Source organism: Oncorhynchus clarkii, chromosome 32, assembly GCF_045791955.1.
Source record: "Oncorhynchus clarkii lewisi isolate Uvic-CL-2024 chromosome 32, UVic_Ocla_1.0, whole genome shotgun sequence".
Classification (NCBI taxonomy): Eukaryota; Metazoa; Chordata; class Actinopteri; order Salmoniformes; family Salmonidae; genus Oncorhynchus; species Oncorhynchus clarkii.
In genome coordinates, this window is record NC_092178.1 from 32,950,824 (window position 1) to 32,974,634 (window position 23,811).

At 41.3% G+C, this 23,811-nt stretch overlaps 1 protein-coding gene across 1 annotated transcript; it reads left to right on the forward strand.

Annotated features, from left to right (window-relative positions):
- Window positions 1-4: 4 nt before the first annotated feature.
- Window positions 5-21,907, forward strand: LOC139392181 (cell division control protein 42 homolog). The gene is made up of 6 exons (XM_071139962.1): window positions 5-75; window positions 7,198-7,302; window positions 19,326-19,398; window positions 19,810-19,919; window positions 20,265-20,462; window positions 20,793-21,907. The coding sequence occupies exons 2-6, from the start codon at window positions 7,198-7,200 to the stop codon at window positions 20,880-20,882; spliced, it is 576 nt and encodes a 191-aa protein (XP_070996063.1). The 5' UTR covers window positions 5-75; the 3' UTR covers window positions 20,883-21,907.
- Window positions 21,908-23,811: the final 1,904 nt, after the last annotated feature.

Genomic DNA, 23,811 nt, shown 5'->3' on the forward strand with positions numbered 1-23,811 from the left:
ATGACACGCCTCCTTTACAGTGAGCTCTCGCGAGCGAACCCCAGATCTAACAACGCCTGGTGGTGGACTGATAAGGTAGCTAATGTTAAGCTTTTGCAATCTTAAATCTGTGATTCATATTAAATAAATCGTTAAATGTATGTTATGTTGAAAGAATACACATTTACGCTTTACATTAAGTTTTACATTTGGAAGAACTTAGTGAATGTATTTATTTTAAAACAGCTTGACAGCTAGCTAACCCTAGCAAGCTGCTAAGAACGTTAGCTAGCTTTCGTTTGTTGTTTTTAACTAGCTAAGTGCTAAGAATGTCCTAGCAGATTGGGGAAATGGTATTCGTTTTTGTTTTGTTTGCTTAGTTATATATATATGAGAGAGAAAAAAAATGACATGACACTGAAATGATTGTGCCGAAATGATTTTACAGGCCGTGTCTGGAATTTAGCTAGCAAGGTAACGTTAGCCTAACGAGATATAGCCAAGATATAAAACGCTATTTTTAGTAGGGTTGTCAAGCTCTAGTTGAAATTTGGTATGGTTAACTTTCCATGTTTTTTTATCTTTATGTTAGCTTGCTACGGTCATAACCTCGCGCGTTGTATGCGGAAGTGACAGCCAGTAGTTGGCTAACCAGCAAGGTTGGAAAATGCTAACAATTTAATTAGCTAGCTAGTAAGTTCTAATTGTGTCCATACAATTCATGCCGGTATGTTAGTGAATGACAACTCTTAGGAAAGTCTCTTTTTTTTGTGGTTGGCTAGCCTGTAATACTACTGTGATAGCGCTTATTCAGTGTGATAAAATGCCTTGTACTTTTGGGGGGGTAACAGGTCTCACACAGCACCTCTGCAAGCCAGAATGTGTTCTGTTTTTATTGAACAGCATTTCGAACAGGCATTGCTAATTACTTATCTTTGTCTTACTCCTATCCAAGCCCACAACCAAAAAAATAATCATCATAAGACCCTCATTGACGAAACTGTGATGTAAACCAGACACACTCTATAATGACTAGGTGGTATTGTCTCTGCCCTAACAATGGGAGTCGTTGTCGAAACAAGGCTCCAAGCGGCCCGTCTTTCCGCGGTTATGGCTCCAGGACTGACACACCCACATGTTAAGAATACAATTTTAAAAACATGCTGGTCGCGTAGTTCTCTAACGTAAAATAGGTACACACATTTCCGGTGTGAACCATTAATATAAAATATATATATAAAAATTGCATTAAACGGTGATATATTATGAGGGTACAATACCCTGAACATACTTGCTTCGTCCGGCAACGAGCCATTGTTTAGACTGATGGCTTGCTGCGGAATCTTCCGTAGTCAGGCATCCTTGATTCACCAAAATAGTTGTCAGTGGCATCCAATATCTCTAGGAGCAATGCTTACGATGTGGCCTTGCCAGCATTTAAAACAGATTTATATCCAGGGTCTCCCATTTCCGCCTGTATCAGTGGTAGATTACGTGATCTAGAATGTACTACAATGGCAGCCCACAGGCCGAAAAACCTGGATTTAAACGTTTTAAACTCAATTGTTAGCGAAGGACACATTCAACCTGGTGAGTCGTAAGTATTGTTCCTCGAGATATTGGATATGCCAATGTTGACTGGAAATGTTATTTTGGTGAAACAGAATATTTTAGATTTGGTTGATCAAGGACGCCAGGGTACGGAAGCTTCCGCAACTAGCCATCTATCTGTACACAATGGCTCGTTGCTGGGCGAACCCGAGTTGGGGGGGCAAACAAACTACTCATCCCATACAGCATTACGGTCTGTGTCGTCCAATCATAGAGCAGACAAAAGTGACATCCCCCTGGAATCTTTCCTTGGAAATGTTGATTAACATGTTGTTTGGGCGAGGTGTTGCGTTACCAATTTATGTTAGCTAGCTAAGCCACAGTCCTAAAATAAACCTTGATCTGTTAGCGAACTCATGATAGCACTGTCCCAATTGCAAAGTGAATTTGTTGGTCCTGTTATCGCTTGTAGGCAGTTCGAGCATCTGACCAAATTATGCAAGATTTTACCTATTTGTTAAACGAGAGGAGTTGTGCACGTCCAGGATATGTTTCTGTGGTGGTAGAAACGCTGAGGCTCGTGGTTAGTGTCGTTTTGTTGCTGTTTGAAACTAGGAACCGACAGCAAATGTTTTTTGTTGTTGCTATCTCTGGAGAGAGAAAAAAACGTCCTAAATTGCACAGTAATATCGCTAATATTTCATATCACCACTGGTTACGAGGATTGATAATCCACTTCCGGCACTCGGGAGGAGGCAAGATCAGTTGTGAACATTCTAGCCAATGAGAGGGAAGATACGCATGTAAACATCCAACACAACTCCGAAATGAGTTTTTCCTCAAAGTTGCGTGGGCGTCCACTTATGTCATTCGTAACAACGAAAACTACTTACGAAACTACTATTACACTGAACAAAAATATAAACGCAACATGTAAAGTGTTGGTCTCATGTTTCGTGAGCTAAAATAAAAGATTCCAGAAATGTTTCATATGCAAAAAAAGCTTATTTCTTTCAAATGTTGTGCACACATTTGTTTACATCCCTGGTGGTGAGCATTTTTCCAAAATAATCCATCCACCTGACAGGTGTGGCATTTTTCTAAGAGGATTGAACAGCATGATCATTAGTGCAATTTGTGCTGGGGACAATAAAAGGCTGCTCTAAAATATGCAGTTTTGTCACACAACACAATGCCACAGATGTCTCACGTTTTTGAGGGAGTGTGCAATTGGCATGCTGACTGCAAGAATGTCCACCAGAGCTGTTGCCAGAAAATGTAATGTTACTTTCTCTACCATAAGCCGACTCCAATGTCATTTAGATAATTTGGCAGTACGTACAACTGGCCTCAGAACCACAGACTACGTGTAACCATGCCAGCCCAGTGCCCCCTCATCCGGCTTCTTCACTTGCTGGTTCATCTGAGACCAACCACCCAGACAGCTGATGAAACTGTGGGTTTGCATAACTGAAGAATTTCTGCGCAAACTGTCAGAAACCGTCTCAGGGAAGCCCATCTGAGTGCTCATCTTCCTCACCAGGGTTTTGACCTGGCTGCAGTTCACCGTAGCAAATGCTCACCTTCGATGGCCACTGGCACGTTGGAGAAGTGTGCTCTTCACAGATAAATCCCGGTTTCAATTGTAACCAGGCAGATTGCGTTGTGTGGGTGAGCAGTTTGCTGATGTCAACGTTGTGAACAGAGTGCCCCATGGTGGCAGTGGGGTTATGGTATGGGCAGGCATAAGCTACGGAAAACAAACACAATTGCATTGTATCGATGGCGATTTGAATGCGCAAAGCTACCGTGACAAGATCCTGAGGCCCATTCATCTGTCACCATCACCTCATATTTCAGCATGATAATGCACTGCCCCATGTCACAAGGTTCTGTATGCAATTCCTGGAAGCTGAACATTTCCCAGTTCTTTCATGGCCTGCATACTCACCAGACATGTCACCCACCGAGCATATTAGGGATGCTCTGGATGGACGTGTACAACAGCTTGTTCCAGTTCCCTCAACTTGGCACAGCCATTGAAGACTAGTGGGACAACATTCCACAATCAACAGCCTGATCAACTCTATACAACGGAGATGTCGTGCTGTGTGAGGCAAATGAAGGTCACACCAGATACGGACTGGTTTTCTGATCAATGCCCATACCTTCTTTTTTTTTTTTTCTTCGTTGTAAGGTGCTCAACAGATGCATATTTGTATTTCCAGTCATGTGAAATCCATAGATTAGGGCCTAATAAATTCGTTTTTTTTAAAGGTAAGTAGCGAACACACTCATTTACAGCAACGACCTAAGAAATAGTTACAGGGGAGAGGAGGGGGGATGAATGAGCTAATTGTAAACGGGGGATAATTAGGTGGCCATGATGGTATGAGGACCAGATTGGTCATTTGGCCACGACACCAGGGTTAACACCCCTACAGTTGCGAGAAGTGCCATGGAACTACAGGGAATCAGCACACCTGTTTAACGTCCCTGATCACTTTCCTGGGGCGTTGGGATATTTTTTTAGACCAGAGAAAATAGTTTTGTTTTTTTTTACCTTTATTTAACTAGGCAAGTCAGTTAAGAACAAATTCTTATTTTCAATGACGGCCTAGTGGGCTAACTGCCTGTTCAGGGGCAGAACGACAGATTTGTACCTTGTCAGCTCGGGAAGATACGGTTACTAGTCCGGTTACTAGTCCAACGCTCTAACCACTAGGCTACCCTGGCCCCCCAAACCACTTTCAGCAGCATCCAAGGACCAACTCTGCTTAACTTCAGAAGCAAGCCAGCAGTAGGGTGCAGGGTGGTTCTTGGATGGTATTTCAATTGACTGATTTCCTTATATGAACTTTAACTCAGTAAAATCTTTGAAATTATTGCATGTTGTGTTCATATTTTTGTTTAGTGTAGATCAAATAAATCGCACTTAGCAAATACATGTTTTGTTGACCAAATCTGACACTCATAAAACAGGTTTCCATCCAAGTAAAGAACATGTTGAATAAAAAATGCTAAATGGAAACAGCAAAATTGTCGGTACACTTTTCAAATGTCGATAAAATACACTAGACAAGGTGGGATCTTTTTTGTGTTTTTTTTTATTAGTAATGCGAGAAATGGCATTGGAAGTTCTTTTATGTGCAAATAATGATATAATAACCATCATATTGAATTAAACTTGGAGTCACAATGATAAGTTTTGTGGTCCTCCCACTACGACTCGGGAAAGCATGCCGTTTATTAGGCAACAGGTGAAATAAGTTATTTACATTACTATCTTTGTCATTGAGCAGACGCTCGTATCCAGAGCGACTTATGATGAACTTCACAGGGTGGCAAATGTGCACGGGGATGAACTTGATGCTCCCCTCCAATAAATATTGAGGGTCTTATTCTGGTGACATGATGATCGATGCTTGGCTAGCGTTTGACAAATTAAAAGACTCTAGCTCTTTTCCATAATAACCTGATTGTGTAGGTAGCCTACCCTTACTGTAGCTGCGAGTTGTTGGCTAACACGCATGTGCCAAGACCAGAGTGGGCACATTCACTATATATTGCAACATTTGTTGTGACAAAACGATCAGCAGAGTTTAAAATACTTAATTAAAAATAAAAAAAATTGGTACATGGGAATTTAACCTCAAACGTCATTTTTATGTGCACTACGTCATCACGCACAGTCTTTTATCCGTAACAAGTCAACTTGATGGAAGCACATCTCTGGTGGGAGAATGCGCATATTTTTTATTTTATTTACGGTACTTGGATATTCACATAAATCTGTCATCAATATGATGGAAACCTAGCTACAGATCTCCAAACAAAAAGTCTCCACTTTGTCTGCTTATCGCTGTATCTCGTGTGGACAGATTTTGACGGGAGTGGAGCCTCTCACTTAGCCTCTTCCTGTCATTGCTATTGTCATTTTTTTAACCAAATGAGCAGGTATGTGTATTGCTGAGCAACATACTGTTCACAGGGCCTTGTGCTGTAAACAGTGTATTACACAGCCACCCGTGTTTGGACTGTCTGACCGCCTATTGTGTGCACTTGAGCTATTAAGATGTGTGGCATTCTTATCACTTGTTATTCACATACACACTGTCGGAGCTGTAGCCAAGGAGTCATACAATGGTGGTGTCTGCTCTCACTCTCGTGCCTACCCTCTCATGATGTTTTTAAAAAAAAAATTCTCTCCCTCTTAATATCTTTCATCTCTAGTAGAGGTCGACCGATTATGATTTTTCAACGCCGATACCGATTATTGGAGGACCATAAAAGCCGATACCGATTAATTGGCCGATTTAAAAAAAATAAAAAATAAAATAAAATAAAATAAATAAATAAAAAATAATAATAATAATCATTTTTAAAAAGTATTTATTTGTAATAATGACAATTACAACAATACTGAATGAACACTTATTTTAACTTAATATAATACATCAATAAAATCAATTTAGCCTCAAGTAAATAATGAAACATGTTAAATTTGGTTTAAATAATGCAAAAACAAAGTGTTGGAGAAGAAAGTAAAAGTGCAATATGTTCCATGTAAAGTATGTGCCATGTAATAAAGCTAACGTTTCAGTTCCTTGCTCAGAACATGAGAACATATGAAAGCTGGTGGTTCCTTTTAACATGAGTCTTCAATATTCCAGGTAAGAAGTTTTAGGTTGTAGTTATTATAGGACTATTTCCCTCTATACCATTTGTATTTCATTAACCTTTGACTATTGGATGTTCTTATAGGCACTTTAGTATTGCCAGTGTAACAGTATAGCTTCCGTCCCTCTCCTCGCTCCTCCCTGGGCTAGAACCAGCAACACAACGACAATTAGCACTAACTAGCTAGCCATTTCACTTCGGTTACACGAGCCTCATCTCGGGAGTTGATAGGCTTGAAGTCATGAACAGCGCAATGCTTGATGCACAACGAAGAGCTGCTGGCAAAACGCACGAAAGTGCTGTTTGAATGAATGTTTACGCGCCTGCTTCTGCCTACCACCGCTCAGTCAGATACTTGTATGCTCAGTCAGATTATATGCAACGCAGGACACGCTAGATAATATCTAGTAATATCATCAACCATGTGTAGTTAACTAGTGATTATGATTGATTGTTTTTTATAAGATAAGTTATGCTAGCTAGCAACTTACCTTGGCTTACTGCATTCGCGTAACTCCTTGTGGAGTGCAACAAGAGAGAGGCAGGTCGTTATTGCGTTGACTTGTTAAGGTTGCAAGATTGGATCCCCTAAGCTGACAAGGTGAAAATCTGTCGTTCTGCCCCTGAACAAGGCAGTTAACCCACTGTTCCTAGGCTGTCATTGAAAATAAGAATGTGTTCTTAACTGACTTGCCTAGTTAAATAAAGATTAAGTAAAGGTGTAAAAAAATAAATTAAAAAAAAGCAAATCGGCGCCCAAATTTACAGATTTCCGATTGTTATGAAAACTTGAAATCGGCCCTAATTAATCGGCCTTTCCGATTAATTGGTCGACCTCTAATCTCTAGTGTGATAAACCGATGATGATCGACAAGAGGTGTCTGTCTATAAGTTATGACGACAGCTGCCAAAAGAGTGCAGATTCACTTGCGTCAGCATATTCAACCGTGTGTCTGTCTGTCTGTCTGTCTCCCTCCTTCCCTCCAGATGCAGACCATAAAGTGTGTGGTGGTGGGTGACGGTGCGGTGGGAAAGACTTGCCTGTTGATCTCCTACACCACCAACAAGTTCCCTTCTGAATACGTCCCCACGGTGAGTGGCACTGGAGTGTTGTCGAGAAAGGTCTCGAGCGGGACTTGGCGGAGTGTCTGGGTCTGTCAAGTGTCTAGGCTAGGGGATATGCAACAGGAGCCGCCGTACTTTGCGCCCTTTGTTCCAGACCATTTCTATCACATCTCTTATTCAACTCATCCATTTTAAACAACCATTGGATGAATTAGGTGTGTTTAGTGCTGGGCATGAGCAAAAGCCTCCACACACCATCTGTAATTCTTTGTGGCTGGAGTTACCAATCATTGGCTTGTGTAGAATCTCAAATATAGAATGGGTTTTGAGAGAAGGTATTTGTTTTCAAACTGAAAAGAGGAACCCCTTGAGGAAGAGCCAAACTCGAATGGAAGTGGTTATGGACCAAAAAGCATGAGTCAGGCTACACACCGTTTCATACTATTTGACAAATAGGGATGAGAACAGACAACTCAGTCCAACTGAAATAAATCAATACAGTTGGTAGACCAGGGATGGGCAACTTTGATGAGGGTGGAGGCCACAAAAATGTGAACTCATCATGAGGGGCAGCATTTGATCACAGGTCTGCGTACACACAGCCATAACATTTTATAGCTAATTTCCTGCAACATAACACATTTTGCCTTGGGTGGAGAGGAATATTTGCCTTTTTTAATATATCTGAGTGAAACTGACTAACAAAATCAATGCCCCCCACCGGACGGTAATACAACCATGCCTTTTATTTAACCTTTTTTTTAACTAGGCTAGTCTGTTAAGAACAAATTCTTATTTACAATGACAGCCTACCAAAAGGCAAAAGGCCTCCTGCGGGGATGGGGGCTGGGATTAAAAATAATCATAAATTAAATAAAATTATAGGACAAAACACACATCACGACAAGAGACAACACTACATAAAGAGAGACCGAAGACGACAACAACAGCATGGCAGCAACACATGACAACATAGCATGGTAGCAACACAACATGGCAGCAGCACAACATGGTAGCAGCACAAAACATGGTACAAACATTATTGGGCACAGACAACAGCACAAAGGGCAAGAAGGTAGAGACAACAATACATCACGCAGAGCAGCCACAACTGTCAGTAAGAGTGTCCATGATTGAGTCTTTGAATGAAGAGATTGAGAAAACTCGTTGCAGCTCGTTCCAGTCGCTAGCTGCAGCGAACTGAAAAGAGTAGTGACCCAAGGATGTGTGTGCTTTGGGGACCTTTAACAGAATCTGACTGGCCAAACAGGTGTTGTATCTGGAGGATGAGGGCTGCAGTAGATATCAGATAGGGGGGAGTGAGGCCTAAGATAATTTTATAAATAAGCATCATCAACCAGTGGGTCTTGTGACAGATATACAGAGATGACCAGTTTACAGAGGAGTATAGAGTGCAATGATGTGTCCTATAAGGGGAATTGGTGGCAAATCTGATGACCAAATGGTAAAGAACATCTAGCCACTCGAGAGCACCCTTACCTGCCGATCTATTTATTGCATCTCCGTAATCTAGCATGGGTAGGAGGGTCATATGAATCAGGGTTAGTTTGGCAGCTGGGGTGAAAGAGGAGCGATTACAATAGAGGAAACCAAGTCTAGATTTAACCTTAGCCTGCAGCTTTGATATGTGCTGAGATACGGACAGTATACCGTCTAGCCATACTCCCAAGTACTTGTATGAGGTGACTACCTCAAGCTCAAACCCCTCAGAGGTAGTAATCACACCTGGGGGGAGAGGGGCATTCTTCTTACCAAACCACATGACCTTTGTTTTGGAGGTGTTCAGAACAAGGTTAAGGGCAGAGAAAGCTTGTTGGACACTAAGAAAGCTTTGTTGTAGAGCGTTTAACACAAGATCCGGGGAGGGGCCAATCCAGGGGAGTATAAGAATGTATCATCTGCATATAAGTGGATGCGAAATGGATGCTAACACGTTTAGGTAGTTTAGCGGCCGGCTAACTTAGCAATCTAAAAATGTTTAGCTGACATTGGCTAATTAACTGACATAACAGGAGAAAAACTGCTGATGCACAACCACATTTAGAAATTGCACCTTGTGTAATCTACCAAATTGAGACCCTGACTGAGGGGGGGGTTGTTATCCAGGTGCACATCCCTGAGGTAGCATTGGGACTCAGCACAGCAATGGGGTGCTGCAGATGGTGTGTGATGAGTAGCTGTTTCTATCAGTCCTGTCTCTGGCAGTAATCAGCACTGTGCTGTACCAGAGACTGACAGGGAGAGTGTGTCGACTCAGCCCTCTCTGTCCTCTGCCCAGTCAGGCTCAACTGGGTGTGTTCATGTTGTTGGCCCATAAAAACAGACCCAACTTTCTCCATGACGTTTCTCTGTCTGTCTGTGCAGTTCAACAGTGCACTCTTCTCATAAGAATCACGTGGCAATTTAAGATTTTTGATTCTAAGCAGATTACTCTCAAAATCCTCAGAAACAATGCTACTGGTTGATTTAGTCTTATACGTCATACATATACAGAAGTAGGCTGAGAACCTACAACAGCCTAATGTATTCTTATATTAGATGTATGTAGTGCATTCTTATTTCATTTATTGGTGAATACAGTCCTTGTACTACTGCATTTGGGAGTTGAAACATCTGAATATTGGTGTAGTGTGTACAGTCACAATTGTAGAGGCAGGTTTTTTTATTTTTTTACCCACCATTCTCTGTGGCATTAGGCCTAGCTCTGTCCAAACACATTATTGTCATGACGGTCAGAGATGTGTTTTTTTTTACTTTGCTTGGTTGCTCTTCAATGTGTTCGGTCTGCCGTGCCTCGCCTTTCCGCTACGTGCCCCAACGCCTCACTCTTTTTATGTCTGAACTTGAACTGCCCTAAGAAGCCCTGCCTCCCATGGTTTCTCAACCCAATAGAGGCAGACTGTTCTCCCTCTGGATCATATAACCGATTAGCTGACCACGGGTGTGTACAAGACTGAAGTGCATGGTTGCATCTTAATAGTTGAAAGTGTCCTCGCCTCCTCGCGTTCATCTTTCTGCACTGATGTGTAAACACGTATGAGAGATGAAAGAAATAGGCCTATGATAGGCAGACTACCTCCTGGGAAATTGCTATCACCTCTCCAGTTCTTTCATATTCAGACGGTGATCAGTAGTGTTGGAAATGATTGAATGGTGACAATAAGCTTTGAAATCAGCATATTTTGCTTTATGATTTGAATATTATCACAAACAAAATACTAGGGTTGTGAATTGATGTTAGCTTCAGCTGTAAACTAGCAAGGACAGTTAGGCCTACAAAGCTGGAAGCTATCGGTAGCCTCTTGCATTGTAAAGTGTTCTAGCCTGAAATGGACAGTGTTTTGCGAACAGTAATTAACAGTTGCAACATTTCTACATGCTGTGTTGCATTATTCAAGTGTGTTAACTTCTGTACAGCATGAGTGGGGCGCTAACATGATGCAGCCAAGACTCCTAGTGAGTACAGGGGTTTCTCAGGACAGGCTAGAGCTAGCAATGAGTAAGTGGGGCAGGCACAGTGCTTGCTCCAAAAGGGGAAATCGACTGTGTTGATAGACGGGCTTGATCGTCTCTCAATCAGTGGACGACGTGAGACACATTTTGATATTGATAGAAGGACCGAAAGTAACACCTTCTAGTACCAAACTTTTTTTCATGTTCTAGTATTGTTCTAGTACCATGCAACACTAGTATTCAATAATATTCAGTGCAGTTAAAGGAAAGGTGACAAGGAGAGGAAGACATTTTAGACCATTGAGATGCACCCCAACTCTAGCAAGCATGAGTTGTGGGTGCATCTCAATAGTCTGAAATGGCTTCCTCTCCTTGTCGTCCGGGTGAGATCCCTTAAAATAAAAATGGCAGTTGACTCAAACTAAAGTGTAAGAATGGTCTAGGATGAGGCCTGAGATGAAACAGGTAGTGGACAGCCAGGGAAGAAGGTAAATTGGTGGTTTAGTGACTGCACAAGGCTGGAATGTTGTCCGGAATCTCCCACCCAAATTGAAGGAATGTCCCTCATGTTCCACATTACAAAGACAAACATGTCTACTAAAGTAATAGAAGTTAACACTGTTACTCATTTCCAGGTGACAGCGATAAGACTCATTTTTAAATAGAATACCGAGTGTTTAACACTAATCAACATTTTCCAAAGCAACATCAAAAACTGGATACACCATTTTTAGCCACTTGTTCGCACCCCACCTAAGTAACATTTTTATTTATTTTATTTAAGGCAAGTCAGTTAAACCTATCTAGGACTGGGGTTCCGCTAGCGCCAAATACAAATCAACAGAAATCTCATAAATCACATTTCTCAAACATACAAGTATTAGGCACCATTTTAAAGATAAAATTCCCGTTAATCCAGCCACAGTGTCTGATTTAAAAAATGCTTTACATTGAAAGCTCCACAAATGATTATGTTTGGTCACCACCAACTCACAGAAAAACCATGCCATTTTTCAAGCACAAGGGAGGAGTCACAAAAAGCACAAATAGAGATAAAATGAATCACTAACCTTTGATGATCTTCATCAGATGACACTCATAGGACTTCATGTTACACAATACATGTATGTTTTGTTCGGTAAAGTTCATATTTATATCCAAAAATCGTATTTTACATTGGCGTGTTATGTTCAGTAGTTCCAAAACATGCAGTGATATTGCAGAGAGCCACATGAATTCACAGAAATACTCATTATAAATGTTGATGAAAATTCAAGTGTTAGACATGGAAATATAGATACACTTCTCCTTAATGCAACCGCTTTGTCAGATTTCAAAAATACTTTACTGAAAAAGCATCATCTGAGAATGGCGCTCAGAGCCCAAACCAGCCAGAGAAATATCCGCCATGTTGTGTAGTCAACATCATTCATAAATAGCATTATGACTTACCTTTGAGGATCTTCATCAGAATGCACTCCCAGGAATCACAGTTCCACAATAAATGCTTGTTTTGTTCGATAATGTCCATCATTTATGTCCATTTATGTCCAATAGCTTCTTTTGTTAGGGCGTTTTGGTAAACAAATCCAAAAGCGCGATCTGGTCCAGTCGAACGAAAAGTTCAAAAAGTTATATTGCAGATCGAAGAAACTTGTCAAACTAAGTATAGAATCAATCTTTAGGATGTTTTTATCATAAATGTTCCATAATGTTCCAACCGGAGAATTCCATTGTCTGTAGAAAAGCAATGGAACAAGAGCTACCTCTCATGTGAAATAGTCTGAATAGTCCCATCCGGCCCCCCTTCACATGAGAAGCCTGAAACAAAGTTCTAAAGACGGTTGACATCTAGTGGAAGCCGTAGGAAGTGCAAAATAACCCATATCCCATTGTGTATTCGATAAGGGTGAGTTCAAAAACTACAAACCTCAGATTTCCCACTTCCTGTTTGGATTTTTTCTCAGGTTTTTGCCTGCCATGAGTTCTGTTATACTCACAGACATCATTCAAACATTTTTAGAAACTTCAGAGTGTTTTCTATCCAATACTAATAATAATATGCGTATATTAGCATCTGGGACTGAGTAGGAGGCAGTTCACTCTGGGCACGCTATTCATCCAAAAGTGAAAATGCTGCCCCCTATCCCAAAGAAGTTAATAACACATTTTTATTTACAATGACGGCCTACACCGGCCAAACCCGAACGACGCCGGTCCAATTGTGCGCTGCCCAATTACAGCCGGTTGTGATACAGCCTGGATTCAAATCAGGGTGTCTGTAGGGATGACTCTAGCACTGAGATGCAGTGCCTTAGACTGCCGCGCCACTCGGGAGCCCCAATGGTAGTAATGGTAGGAGAAACACTGGTTGGGCTAAAGAGAGTGTGTTTGGAGCACAGGATTAGAATTGTCCTTAAGTTTGCTGACCTAAAGATAAGCTTGGAAATTATACTGCCCATGAACCTGCCCTATGGGAGTCAACCAGCATTGTGCGACGGAGACGAAACATGAGAAATGGCGATGCCATTCAGCAGCATTTGGGACAAGGCATAGTGGTTTCTTCAGCACATATAAATGAGCTGAGTCAGACTGTTTCTCATTCTTACTGAACAGTCGGTTGTTTCATTGCCTCTAGTGGGAGGCACCTTAAAGAGGAACAAGAACACTGTGAAACATTCGGTCTCCGACCTAAACGATACCCTACGTACACAACACAAGATCTTGTGTCAAGTTATGAATGGCGAGGCGCCACACGTCTATGTAGTGTCCCTATGCAATACGTAGCTAATTGTAGCACTTCCACATGTTTTAAATCAAGGCTTACTTAGTTGACAACATGGATCCCTTTGACCAACTACCACTCTGTGTCATAGACCGTTCTGTGGAGGGAACCAAAAAAAATAGGGATTTCCATGTGCTCAGTATGATGGAATATCGGCCTAGGTTATGAAACAGAACCACAGCATGACCCATATTCATGTATCCACACGTGTACCAGGTATGATGTAGGCCAACTGTAAACTCGCTCTGTGGAAAGACTCCAAAAGAGTCCAGTTCATTTCAATTGTTCTAAAACCATGATTTGGCCAACAGTAATAGCCTATGCATTATTTTGATTCCTGCTATGAAAGTATCTTCCTTTCCCTGTTTCACTGTCGGGTGCTGACTCTTATTCCCTCTCCCCACTGTGCTCACAGAGGAGAGAGCTTTGCATTCTGAGAAGCACAAGCATAGGAAAGTTGCTAAAAAAAAAGGCTATTGCGGGGAAAAGAGTTTTCAAAGCAACTACTGTTGTTCTAGTTCCATAGAGGAGAGTCACATATATCTGAGAGTATATCATGTATTTCTCACCCCTTAATATTGGGTTCATGGCACCACTTTACAACCGGAGTAGACTATAGTTCGTTTTGATTTGGAATGAATAGGCTAGCCTAGCGCTGTAAAGTTTTTGTAGGACATTAGCCTACATTTACTGATAGCCATGTAGGCTAATAGATGAATCAATCTAGCAACAAAATCATATTGGCAATCTAGCGAAGAGTGTCCACTTCCTCAGGTGGTGAATAATATAGGCCAATGTGCACAAAGATGCCGGCAAATTCTCTGAATAGCCCACAATAAATCTGATAATTCTGGATCCAATTTTGCCAGGTTGCACATCAAAATATCAGTGATGCATTGGATGAAACGGCTTGAATCATAGGCTACCCTCTCAGTTGTCTTACTTGGCACCGGAAAACAATTGTTTAGAGCCCTGCTTGCTAATGTAAAGTATATGTCCCTTCAATTCTTTTAAGGTATATATATACACATATGTATGTATGTATGTATGTATGTATGTATGTATGTATATATATGTATGTGTATATATATGTATGTATATATATACACATATATATATATACACATGTATGTATATATATATATATGTATATATATGTATATATATATATATATGTGTATATATATATATATATATGTATATATACATATATATATATATATATATATATATATGTATATATATATATGTATATATACATATATATATATATATATATATATATATATGTATATATACACATATATATATGTATATATACATATATATATATATATATATATATGTATATATACACATATATATATGTATATATACATGTATATATACACATATATATATGTATATATACATATATGTATATATACACATATATATATATATATATATATATGTATATATATATATATATATATGTGTGTGTGTGTGTATATATATATATATATGTATGTATATATATGTATATATATATATATATGTATATGTGTGTGTGTATGTATTTGTTGTTATCGAGCAAAATAGTTCCCGATATCAATTTTTGGCCATATCGCGCAGCTCTACTGTTTAGTACAAGACTTTCTGTTGCAGAGATCATCAACTAGATTCATCCGCTGGCCATTTCTTAAATTTTTATTTATTATACATTTTCTTGAGCAGATGATCAGGGGGCCGGCGGAACATAATTACTGCAAATTGAACGCAATCCCAAAACATAATCATTTCAAACTTTGCTTACACTATATTATATATACACAAATGTATCTCTCTATAATGCGTGGGAATACTTTGGAACAGATATCCCAAATTAGAATGACTTGGAGCAGATTTTCTGGTTCCTTATTCTTATGTCCAACAATAAAAATACAAAAAAAAAATGCCCCGAAAACTTGGGGGGACAAATGAAATCATGGCCCATGGCCGCCAGTTGGGGAACCCTGTTGTACTGTATAGTACAAGACTTTCCAGAGATTTGGAACGAGGCAACCAGTCACTCACTCATCTGATATCTAATAGTGAATGAGGACACTTAACACTGACAACAGTATAGGAACATCAAAATATTGAGTAACTTTTGGCTTTTGACTTTTAAGCACTGCCTCCATGTTCATCAGACAGTTCCATGGTTGCCATGGAAGGTAGCCTAGGCAGAGAGTTCTGTAAATATTGGTTGAGTTCGTAAATTCACGCTGGCCATCTACTCCCGATTTCAGCACACACTCGTCTGAGGGTGTGTTTGAAAATTCACTCTGACTATCTACTCAAATTTCAGAGCACTCTCATCGGGGTGTGCCAGAGCGCAGAATAACTGAGGAATTTCCGAACGTGCAACAGTTTTTGAATATGACCGGTGTCAGTAAACATCTGCAAAAAAACGTAATTCAATTCTTGCCAGCAGCATAGTTAGTCACCAATGCTCTAGATCAAGTATTCCCAAACTGGGGTATGCGTACCCCCAGAGGTATGCGCAATGCTGTTGGGGGTACACCAAATAAAAATGTGATTCGCATTTAAAAAATGTTTTATAATTTTTGTATAAAAAAATTAACACATTTTCAAACAGTACATTTATATTTTCCAACAGGGCTACACATTTGGGTGAGGTTTATTTCTCGCCTGAGTAGCCTCATTTCACTGCCAAAAATAAAATGAAACCATCTAGTGTTCAGCGAAATAGCAACACAATGTCAAATACAGGTAGACTAGTCAAATAATTAACATCCAATCACGTTAACCGTTACTCTCTCGCGGGAAACCTTCACTCTTGCGCAGACATTTAGAAACGAAACATGACAATTTGAAAAATAAGCCGCAGGAGTTTTTTGACGTATAAAAGCGTAACAGTATAGCTTCCGTCCCTCTCCTTGCCCCTACGTTTGCTTGAACCAGGGACCCTCTGCACACATCGACAACAGCCACCCTCGAAGCATCGTTACCCATTACTCGTTACCCACAACTACTTCAAGGTCTCAGAGCGAGTGACGTCACCGGTTGAAACGCTATTAGCGCGCTCCCCGCTAACTAGCTAGCCATTTCACATCGGTAACAAAAGCAACAGATACCATTAATAAGAAGGGGCTAGGACAGGCAAGCCCCATACTATTGTGGAGGACTTAATTCTTCCTGCTGCTGCGGATATGGCTGGGGGAAAGGCCAAAAAAACTATACAGACAATGCCTTCATCAAACAACACTGTTGTTTGAAACAAGTAATTGAAACAATTACTGCTTCGCATACAAGCCAGTGAATTATATGCGTTACAGCTGGATGAGTCAACAGACGTGGCGGGCCTGGCACAGCTCCTGGTATATGTCTGTTACGCTTATGGGGGGGGTCAATTAATTAAGGAAGACATACTCTTCAGGACAACAGGAGAGGATATTTTTAAAGTACTGGACAGCTTTGTGGCATCAAATGGACTTTGGTGGTCAAGATGTGTTGGCTTTTGCACCATCAGTACAGATACCATGACAGGGAGACATAGTGACAGGGAGACACGCGTGTAAGCAGTTGCTCCCAATGCCACTTGGGTACACTGCAGCATCCACCGAGAGGTTCTTGCTGCCAAGGGAATGCCTGACAGCTTGAAAGATGTTTTGAACTTGGTTAAAGCAAGGCCACTGAACTCTCGTGTATTTTCTGAGTTCTACAATGATATGGGCAGCGACCATGTAACGCTTTTACAACATACAGAAGTGTGCTGGTTATCAAAGTATTGACACGTTTTTTCTAACTGAGAGAGGAGCTTAAAGTTTTCTTTACTGACCATCATTTTCACTTGTCTGACCACTTGCATGATGATGAGTTTCTCACACGACTGGTCTATCTGGGTGATGTTTTTTCTCGCCTGAATGATCTGATTCTATGATTACAGGGACTCTCCTCAACTATATTCAATGTGCGGGACAAAATTGAGGCTATGATTAAGAAGTTGGAGCTCTTTTCTGTCTGGATTAACAAGGACAACAGACAGGTCTTTCCATCATTGTATTTATTTTGTGTGCAAATGAATTCCAGCTTACGGGCAATATCAAATGTGATATAGCGAAGCACCTGAGTGAGCTGGGTGCGTAATTACGCAGGTACTTTCCCAAAACGGACGACACAAACAACTGGATTCGTTATCCCTTTCATGCTCTGCCTCCAGTCCACTTACTGATATCTGAACAAGAGAGCCTCATCAAAATTGCAACAAGTGATTCTGTGACATATTTATTTAATCAGAAGCCACCTCTAGATTTCTGGATAGGGCTGCGCTCAAAGTTTCTTGCCTTATTGTTGCCTTCTTGCCTTATTTAAGACTGAGACTATCTGCAATACAACCCAACATTGCAGAGTTATGTGCATCCTTTCAAGCACACCCTTCTCATTAACCTGTGGTGGGTTATTCACAATTAATGATGAACAAATAAATAAGGTTTTATATGTAAGATGGCTAAATAAAGAGCAAAATTATTGATTATTGTTATTTGTGCCCTGGTCCTATAAGAGCTCTTTGTCACAACCCGGCTCGTGGGAAGTGACAAACTCACACTCATTCTTATGTTTAATAAATGTATCATATAGTGTGTGTGTGTGTGTGTGTGTGGATGGCAAAAAACAACATTTGAGAGTGCGCTGACCCTGGTGCTAGAAGGGGTACGCAGCTGGAGGTTGAATGTTTGAAGGGGTACGGGACTATAAGAAGTTTGGGAACCACTGTTCTAGATAACATGTAAACAGCCTAACCAGCTCTGCTAGGGCGAGTAAAATTGCCAGAGTGAGGTGTTCTCTCATTTGTGTCTGGAAGTAGCTAGCAAGCTAGCCACCTTTGGCCAGTTAGCTTGGGTGCTTGACTGCCGTTGGACGCTCTGGCCGAGGACCACAGTGTGCGCTCTGAACGCTCCGAGAGTGAAACGCTTAGAATTTGCGAATGGACAATTTGACGCCCAAAGTGCACTGTGGCACTCCAGAGTGAATTTACAAACACACCCATTGTATATGTTTTGTTATTAAAAAAATATCCATGTTTTGTTACATTAAAAATATATATTTTGGGGGTTTTGATTGCTCTGGGTTTTTGGTTGCTCTGGGTTTCTGGTTGTCATGACTCACAAAGTTGCAGGTCTGAGATTAAAAGTCTGCTAGTTTGGCTTGACAGCTTGTCATCTGGCTATTTGGATTTAAATCTGCCGCGAATGACAACTGTATGTGATGTCCGGGGATGGCAGTGAAGGCTAAGGGTCTGCTTCCTAACCACTCTCGACATGTGGTTGTTTTTGAGAGCTTTTTCTGCAGCCATGGCATCATGCAGGTGGGTGCCACATTTTCATCAATGGAGGACCAATACCTGCTGGGGAGCAGCTTCTGTGGCGGAACTGAACGCCAGAAACGGATGTGGTGTCCTGATGAAGAGCTCCTGGCCTGTTCGTCAGACTGCATTTGTTTCTCCCTGGCTGTATCATCAATGCCCCCCACCACTCAAGCTATACTGCCTTTCCAGCCCACTGCCTCAACTCCCTTCCCATCACCTGGAACCTTCTACTAGGGACTATTCAATCTCCGTCAGACTTTTCAATCACTTTTTTTTTTGGGGGGGGGGGGGGCTACATTGGAAATGTTTCTTTTTTGTGTGTGAATTTTAAAAAATTTAAAAAATTAAGTAACTGTTAAATAAAATCAATCAAAACTCAACATTTTACATTGAAATCCCTAATGATTTATTCTATTTCTCTCCTATCTGCCTCTTTCTCAGGTGTTTGATAACTATGCGGTGACCGTGATGATCGGAGGGGAGCCCTACACTCTGGGGCTGTTCGATACAGCAGGTAAAACAAAATGGCCGCTCCCCACTACATGAGCTCTTCTTAACTACAGTGTCTTGAGCATCGACTTGCAATACCTTCTTCTCACTCACCATGGTCTGCCTGTATTACTTTCACATGGTGCTTACATTGGGATTATGGATTGTGTTTCTCTTCAGCCATCTAAGCGTTTGAACATTGCATGGGTAACTCACCTTGTGCACTGGCCTATGTAGTGATAGGATTTACCATGGTGTCTAAATGTGTGTTTGTGAGTTAGTCTACTAGTGTGTTAGTCCACTGAGCTCAATTATTCGCAAGATAATGTAGAGCCCATTGTGTAGTTGTCATATTTAGGCTTGTTCTTGTATATGAAAGGTAGCCTTGATGAACACTCCTCAAATGTTTGCTGTCTCTCTCTGTCGCCCTCCCCAGGTCAGGAGGACTATGACAGACTGCGACCACTCAGCTACCCCCAGACAGACGTCTTCCTTGTGTGTTTCTCTGTCGTATCGCCATCCTCCTTTGAGAACGTCCGCGAGAAGGTGTGTGTGTGGAATATAACTTTAGTGTCCATTGGCTGGAACGTATGAGTCATCTGCCTTTCACAACACCCCCAGATACACACACACACACACACACGTGGCACTAGTGTTTTCTAGCCCATGTCTTTACACCTGTGATTCTCTATAAACATAACATTATGTTGCTCTTCGGTTTGTGTGTTTCGTGAGTTGAGGTTAGTGTTCTTTCTCTCCCCTCCCTCTTTCTCTCTCTCTATTACTCACACCTGCATACAATTATTTACAACATGAAACCCTCCCATACTCTATGGACATAATATAATGCAGGATCAGAACCTAATATGCCTCCCCCTTCCTCTCCCACAGTGGGTCCCAGAGATCTCCCACCATTGTCCGCGTACACCCTTCCTGCTGGTGGGAACCCAGATGGACCTGAGGGACGACAGCAACACAGTGGAGAAGCTGGCTAAGAACAAGCAGCGGCCCCTGGCCCCCGAGAGCGGAGACAAGCTGGCCCGGGACCTCCGGGCCGTCAAATATGTGGAGTGCTCCGCCCTCACCCAGGTGCGTGTCTGTGTGTGTGAGAGACACAATCTCTATCTCCTACGTCTGGCCTTCATTCAGGGAAACAGGAAATGGTGGGTGTAAGTGGCTTGTGTGGTTTCTGAAAAGTAACTTCCTCTAACTTCCTCTAACTCTGTTCTCCTTCGTGTTGTTGGATGTCATACTTACTCACTTCAAACTACTACCGGATGATGGCTACTGTTGACAGCATTTCATAGTGCCATCTTGTGCAACTGTGGCCATTGTGAAACTAGGCTAGTGGGTCAATAAGTAAATTGACTAACTTATTCCTCTCTTTTTCTCTTTTTTTTCTCTCTCTCTCTCTCGCAGCGAGGTCTGAAGAACGTGTTTGATGAGGCCATCCTGGCGGCGCTGGAGCCGCCAGAGACCAAGCCCAAGAAACGCTGTGCACTCTTATAAAACATTTTTAAATGGGGCCAAAGAGCCAGGGGAAAGACCGAATTTAAAAGGCGGACACGGGAACAGACAGGGAGGGGTGTAACGCTCGGAGAGGTGTAGAGGGAGGGAGCAAGAGAGGACAAGTGAGACATTCGTTTAACAGTGCCTTCAGCGATAGAGGTGGGGAGGGGCGATGTTGGGTAACACAGACAGAAATAAATCACAATGTGTAATAGAATGTAACAAGCTGATCAATTCTCTTCCTAACCAGTATAGTCCTTCTTAAAAGGAGACCGACTGAGCAATATAGGGAAAGAGACAAGGTTTTGAAACCTCTATTGCCTTATAGTTACAGGACAAATGAAATGGGTTTGACAAAAAGAGGTAGAGACGGTGTGGATTTTATTTTGTGTTTGATGATACTAAAAACTGACTGGAAAATTTTGCTTAAGACGCGCAACCTTGACGTTCACACACACCTGCTTTACTCCCTTCAACCCAAAACGGCTTCTCTCTTTCAAACTGCCCGCCATAGTTTTGAAAATGCTGCGTCTTCAAACATGAACTATTCTGCTTGACTTGCTACCTGCTGTCACCGCTCCAATGGGAACTACAAGCGCTTCTTACTTCCTCTTGGTTTTCACTGCTCCCTAAAGGCAATAACATGAACTGAATTCCCGCTCGCTTTTTTTGTTGCCATTTATTATTTTAGAGATGATGGTGTATTATTGATGATAATAAGAGTATTATATATTTTTTGGCTCTTTATTTCTGGGGTACCCCTAGTGGTTAGTGGTTTGGACTCTTGTTGTTTTTTTTTTTATATATATTTTTATTATTAATTTGATGGTTGTGTGCCAATGTGTTGAGTGTCACTGGTTTCATTTGACATAACAATCATAATATGCCTCTAATGACTACGTAGCTGGATGTGATGTCAGTAGTAATAACAGAAAAAAGCAATAATGGTTGAGTAACAATAATAGCTCTTTTGAAGCATCCTCATCTGGTTGTTTGAAATAAATAAAAATACTTGAACTTGAAAACTCTAGTCAATTTCCCCATTTATTTTTATTTTACCTTTATTTAACTAGGCAGAGTGAAGGAAAAGCATACTATACTATTTTATGTATATTATATTTGTGTGTGTGTATGTATGTATATGTATATATATACAGTAGCAGTCAAAAGTTACACCATTCAAGGGTTTTTCTTTATTTTACTATTTTCTACATTGTATAATAAGAGTGAAGACATCAAAACTATGAAATAACACATGGAATCATGTAGTAACCAAAAAAGTGTTAAACAAATCAAAATATATTCTAGATTCTTCAAAGTAGACACCCTTTGCCTTGATGACAGCTTTGCACACGCTTGGCATTCTCTCAACCAGCTTCACCTGGAATGATTTTCCAACAGTCTTGAAGGAGTTCCCACAAATACTGGCTGCTTTTCCTTCACTCTGCGGTCCAACTCATCCCAAACCATCTCAATTGGGTTGAGGTCAGGTGATTGTAGAGGCCAAGTCATCTGATGCAGCCCTCATTGCTCTCCTTCTTGGTCAAATAGTCCTTACACAGCCTAGAGGTGTGTTGGGTCATTGTTCTGTTGAAGAATCAAATTTATTTATATAGCCCTTCTTGTATCAGCTGATTTCTCAAAGTTCTGTACAGAAACCCAGCCTAAAACCCCAAACAGCAAGCAATGCTGTTATTTAGAATGGCGGCCTACACCGGCCAAAAAACAAATGATAGTCCCACTAAGTGCTCCCGAATGGCGCTGCGTTCTAAGACACCGCATCTCTGTGCTAGAGGCATCACTACAGACACCCTGGGTTGAATCCAGGATGTATCACAACCGTCCGTGATTGGGAGTCCCATATGGCGGCGCACAATTGGCCCAGCGTCGTCCGGGTTTGGCCGGTGTAGGCCGCCATTCTAAATAACAATTTGTTCTTAACTGACTTGCCTAGTTAAATAAATGTTACATTTAAAAATATATATATAATTCAAGTGCAAACCAGATGGGAAGGCATATCGCTGCAGAATGCTGTGGAAGCCAGGCTGGTTTAGTGTGCCTTGAATTCCAAATAAATCACAATACCGTGACACCAACAAAGCACCATCACACCTCCTCCTCCATGCGTCACGGTGGGAACCACACATGCAGAGATCATCCCTTCAACTACTCTGTGTCTCACAAAGACATGGTGGTTGGAACCAAAAATCTCAAATTTGGACTCATCGGACCAAAGGACAGATTTCCACTGGTCTAATGTCCATTACTCGTGTTTCTTGGCCCAAGGAAGCCTCTTCTTATTGGTGTCCTTTTTAGTAGTGGTTTCTTTGCAGCAATTCGACCATGAAGGCCTGATTCACAGGCGGGGGCGTATGCCTCATGGCCAACGTGACATGGTGTGATGAAAGAAACATACAGGAACTCAAATCCTTCTGTTCACCTGATTTAGAATTCCTCACAATCAAATGTAGACCGCATTATCTACCAAGAGAATTCTCTTCGATTATAATCACAGCCGTATATATCCCCCCCCCAAGCAGACACATCGATGGCTCTGAACAAACTTTATTTAACTCTCTGCAAACTGGAAACGATTTATCCGGAGGCTGCATTCATTGTAGCTGGGGATTTTAACAAGGCTAATCTGAAAACAAGACTCCCCAAATTTTATCAGCATATCGATTGCGCAACCAGGGGAGGAAAGACCTTGGATCATTGTTACTCTAACTTCCGCGACGCATATAAGGCCCTGTCCCGCCCCCCTTTCGGAAAAGCTGACCACGACTCCATTTTGTTGATCCCTGCCTACAGACAGAAACTAAAACAAGAGGCTCCCACGCTGAGGTCTGTCCAACGCTGGTCCGACCAAGCTGACTCCACACTCCAAGACTGCTTCCATCACGTGGACTGGGAGATGTTTCGTATTGCG

What these genes read in the sequence shown, in the direction of transcription:
- LOC139392181 (XM_071139962.1), top strand. Translation starts at nt 7,198, where the DNA reads ATGCAGACCATAAAGTGTGTGGTGGTGGGTGACGGTGCGGTGGGAAAG. An exon ending in CTTCTGAATACGTCCCCACG is followed by an intron (nt 7,303 to 19,325) that starts GTGAGTGGCACT and finishes CCTCTTTCTCAG; the next exon opens with GTGTTTGATAACTATGCGGT. An exon ending in AGTGCTCCGCCCTCACCCAG is followed by an intron (nt 20,463 to 20,792) that starts GTGCGTGTCTGT and finishes TCTCTCTCGCAG; the next exon opens with CGAGGTCTGAAGAACGTGTT.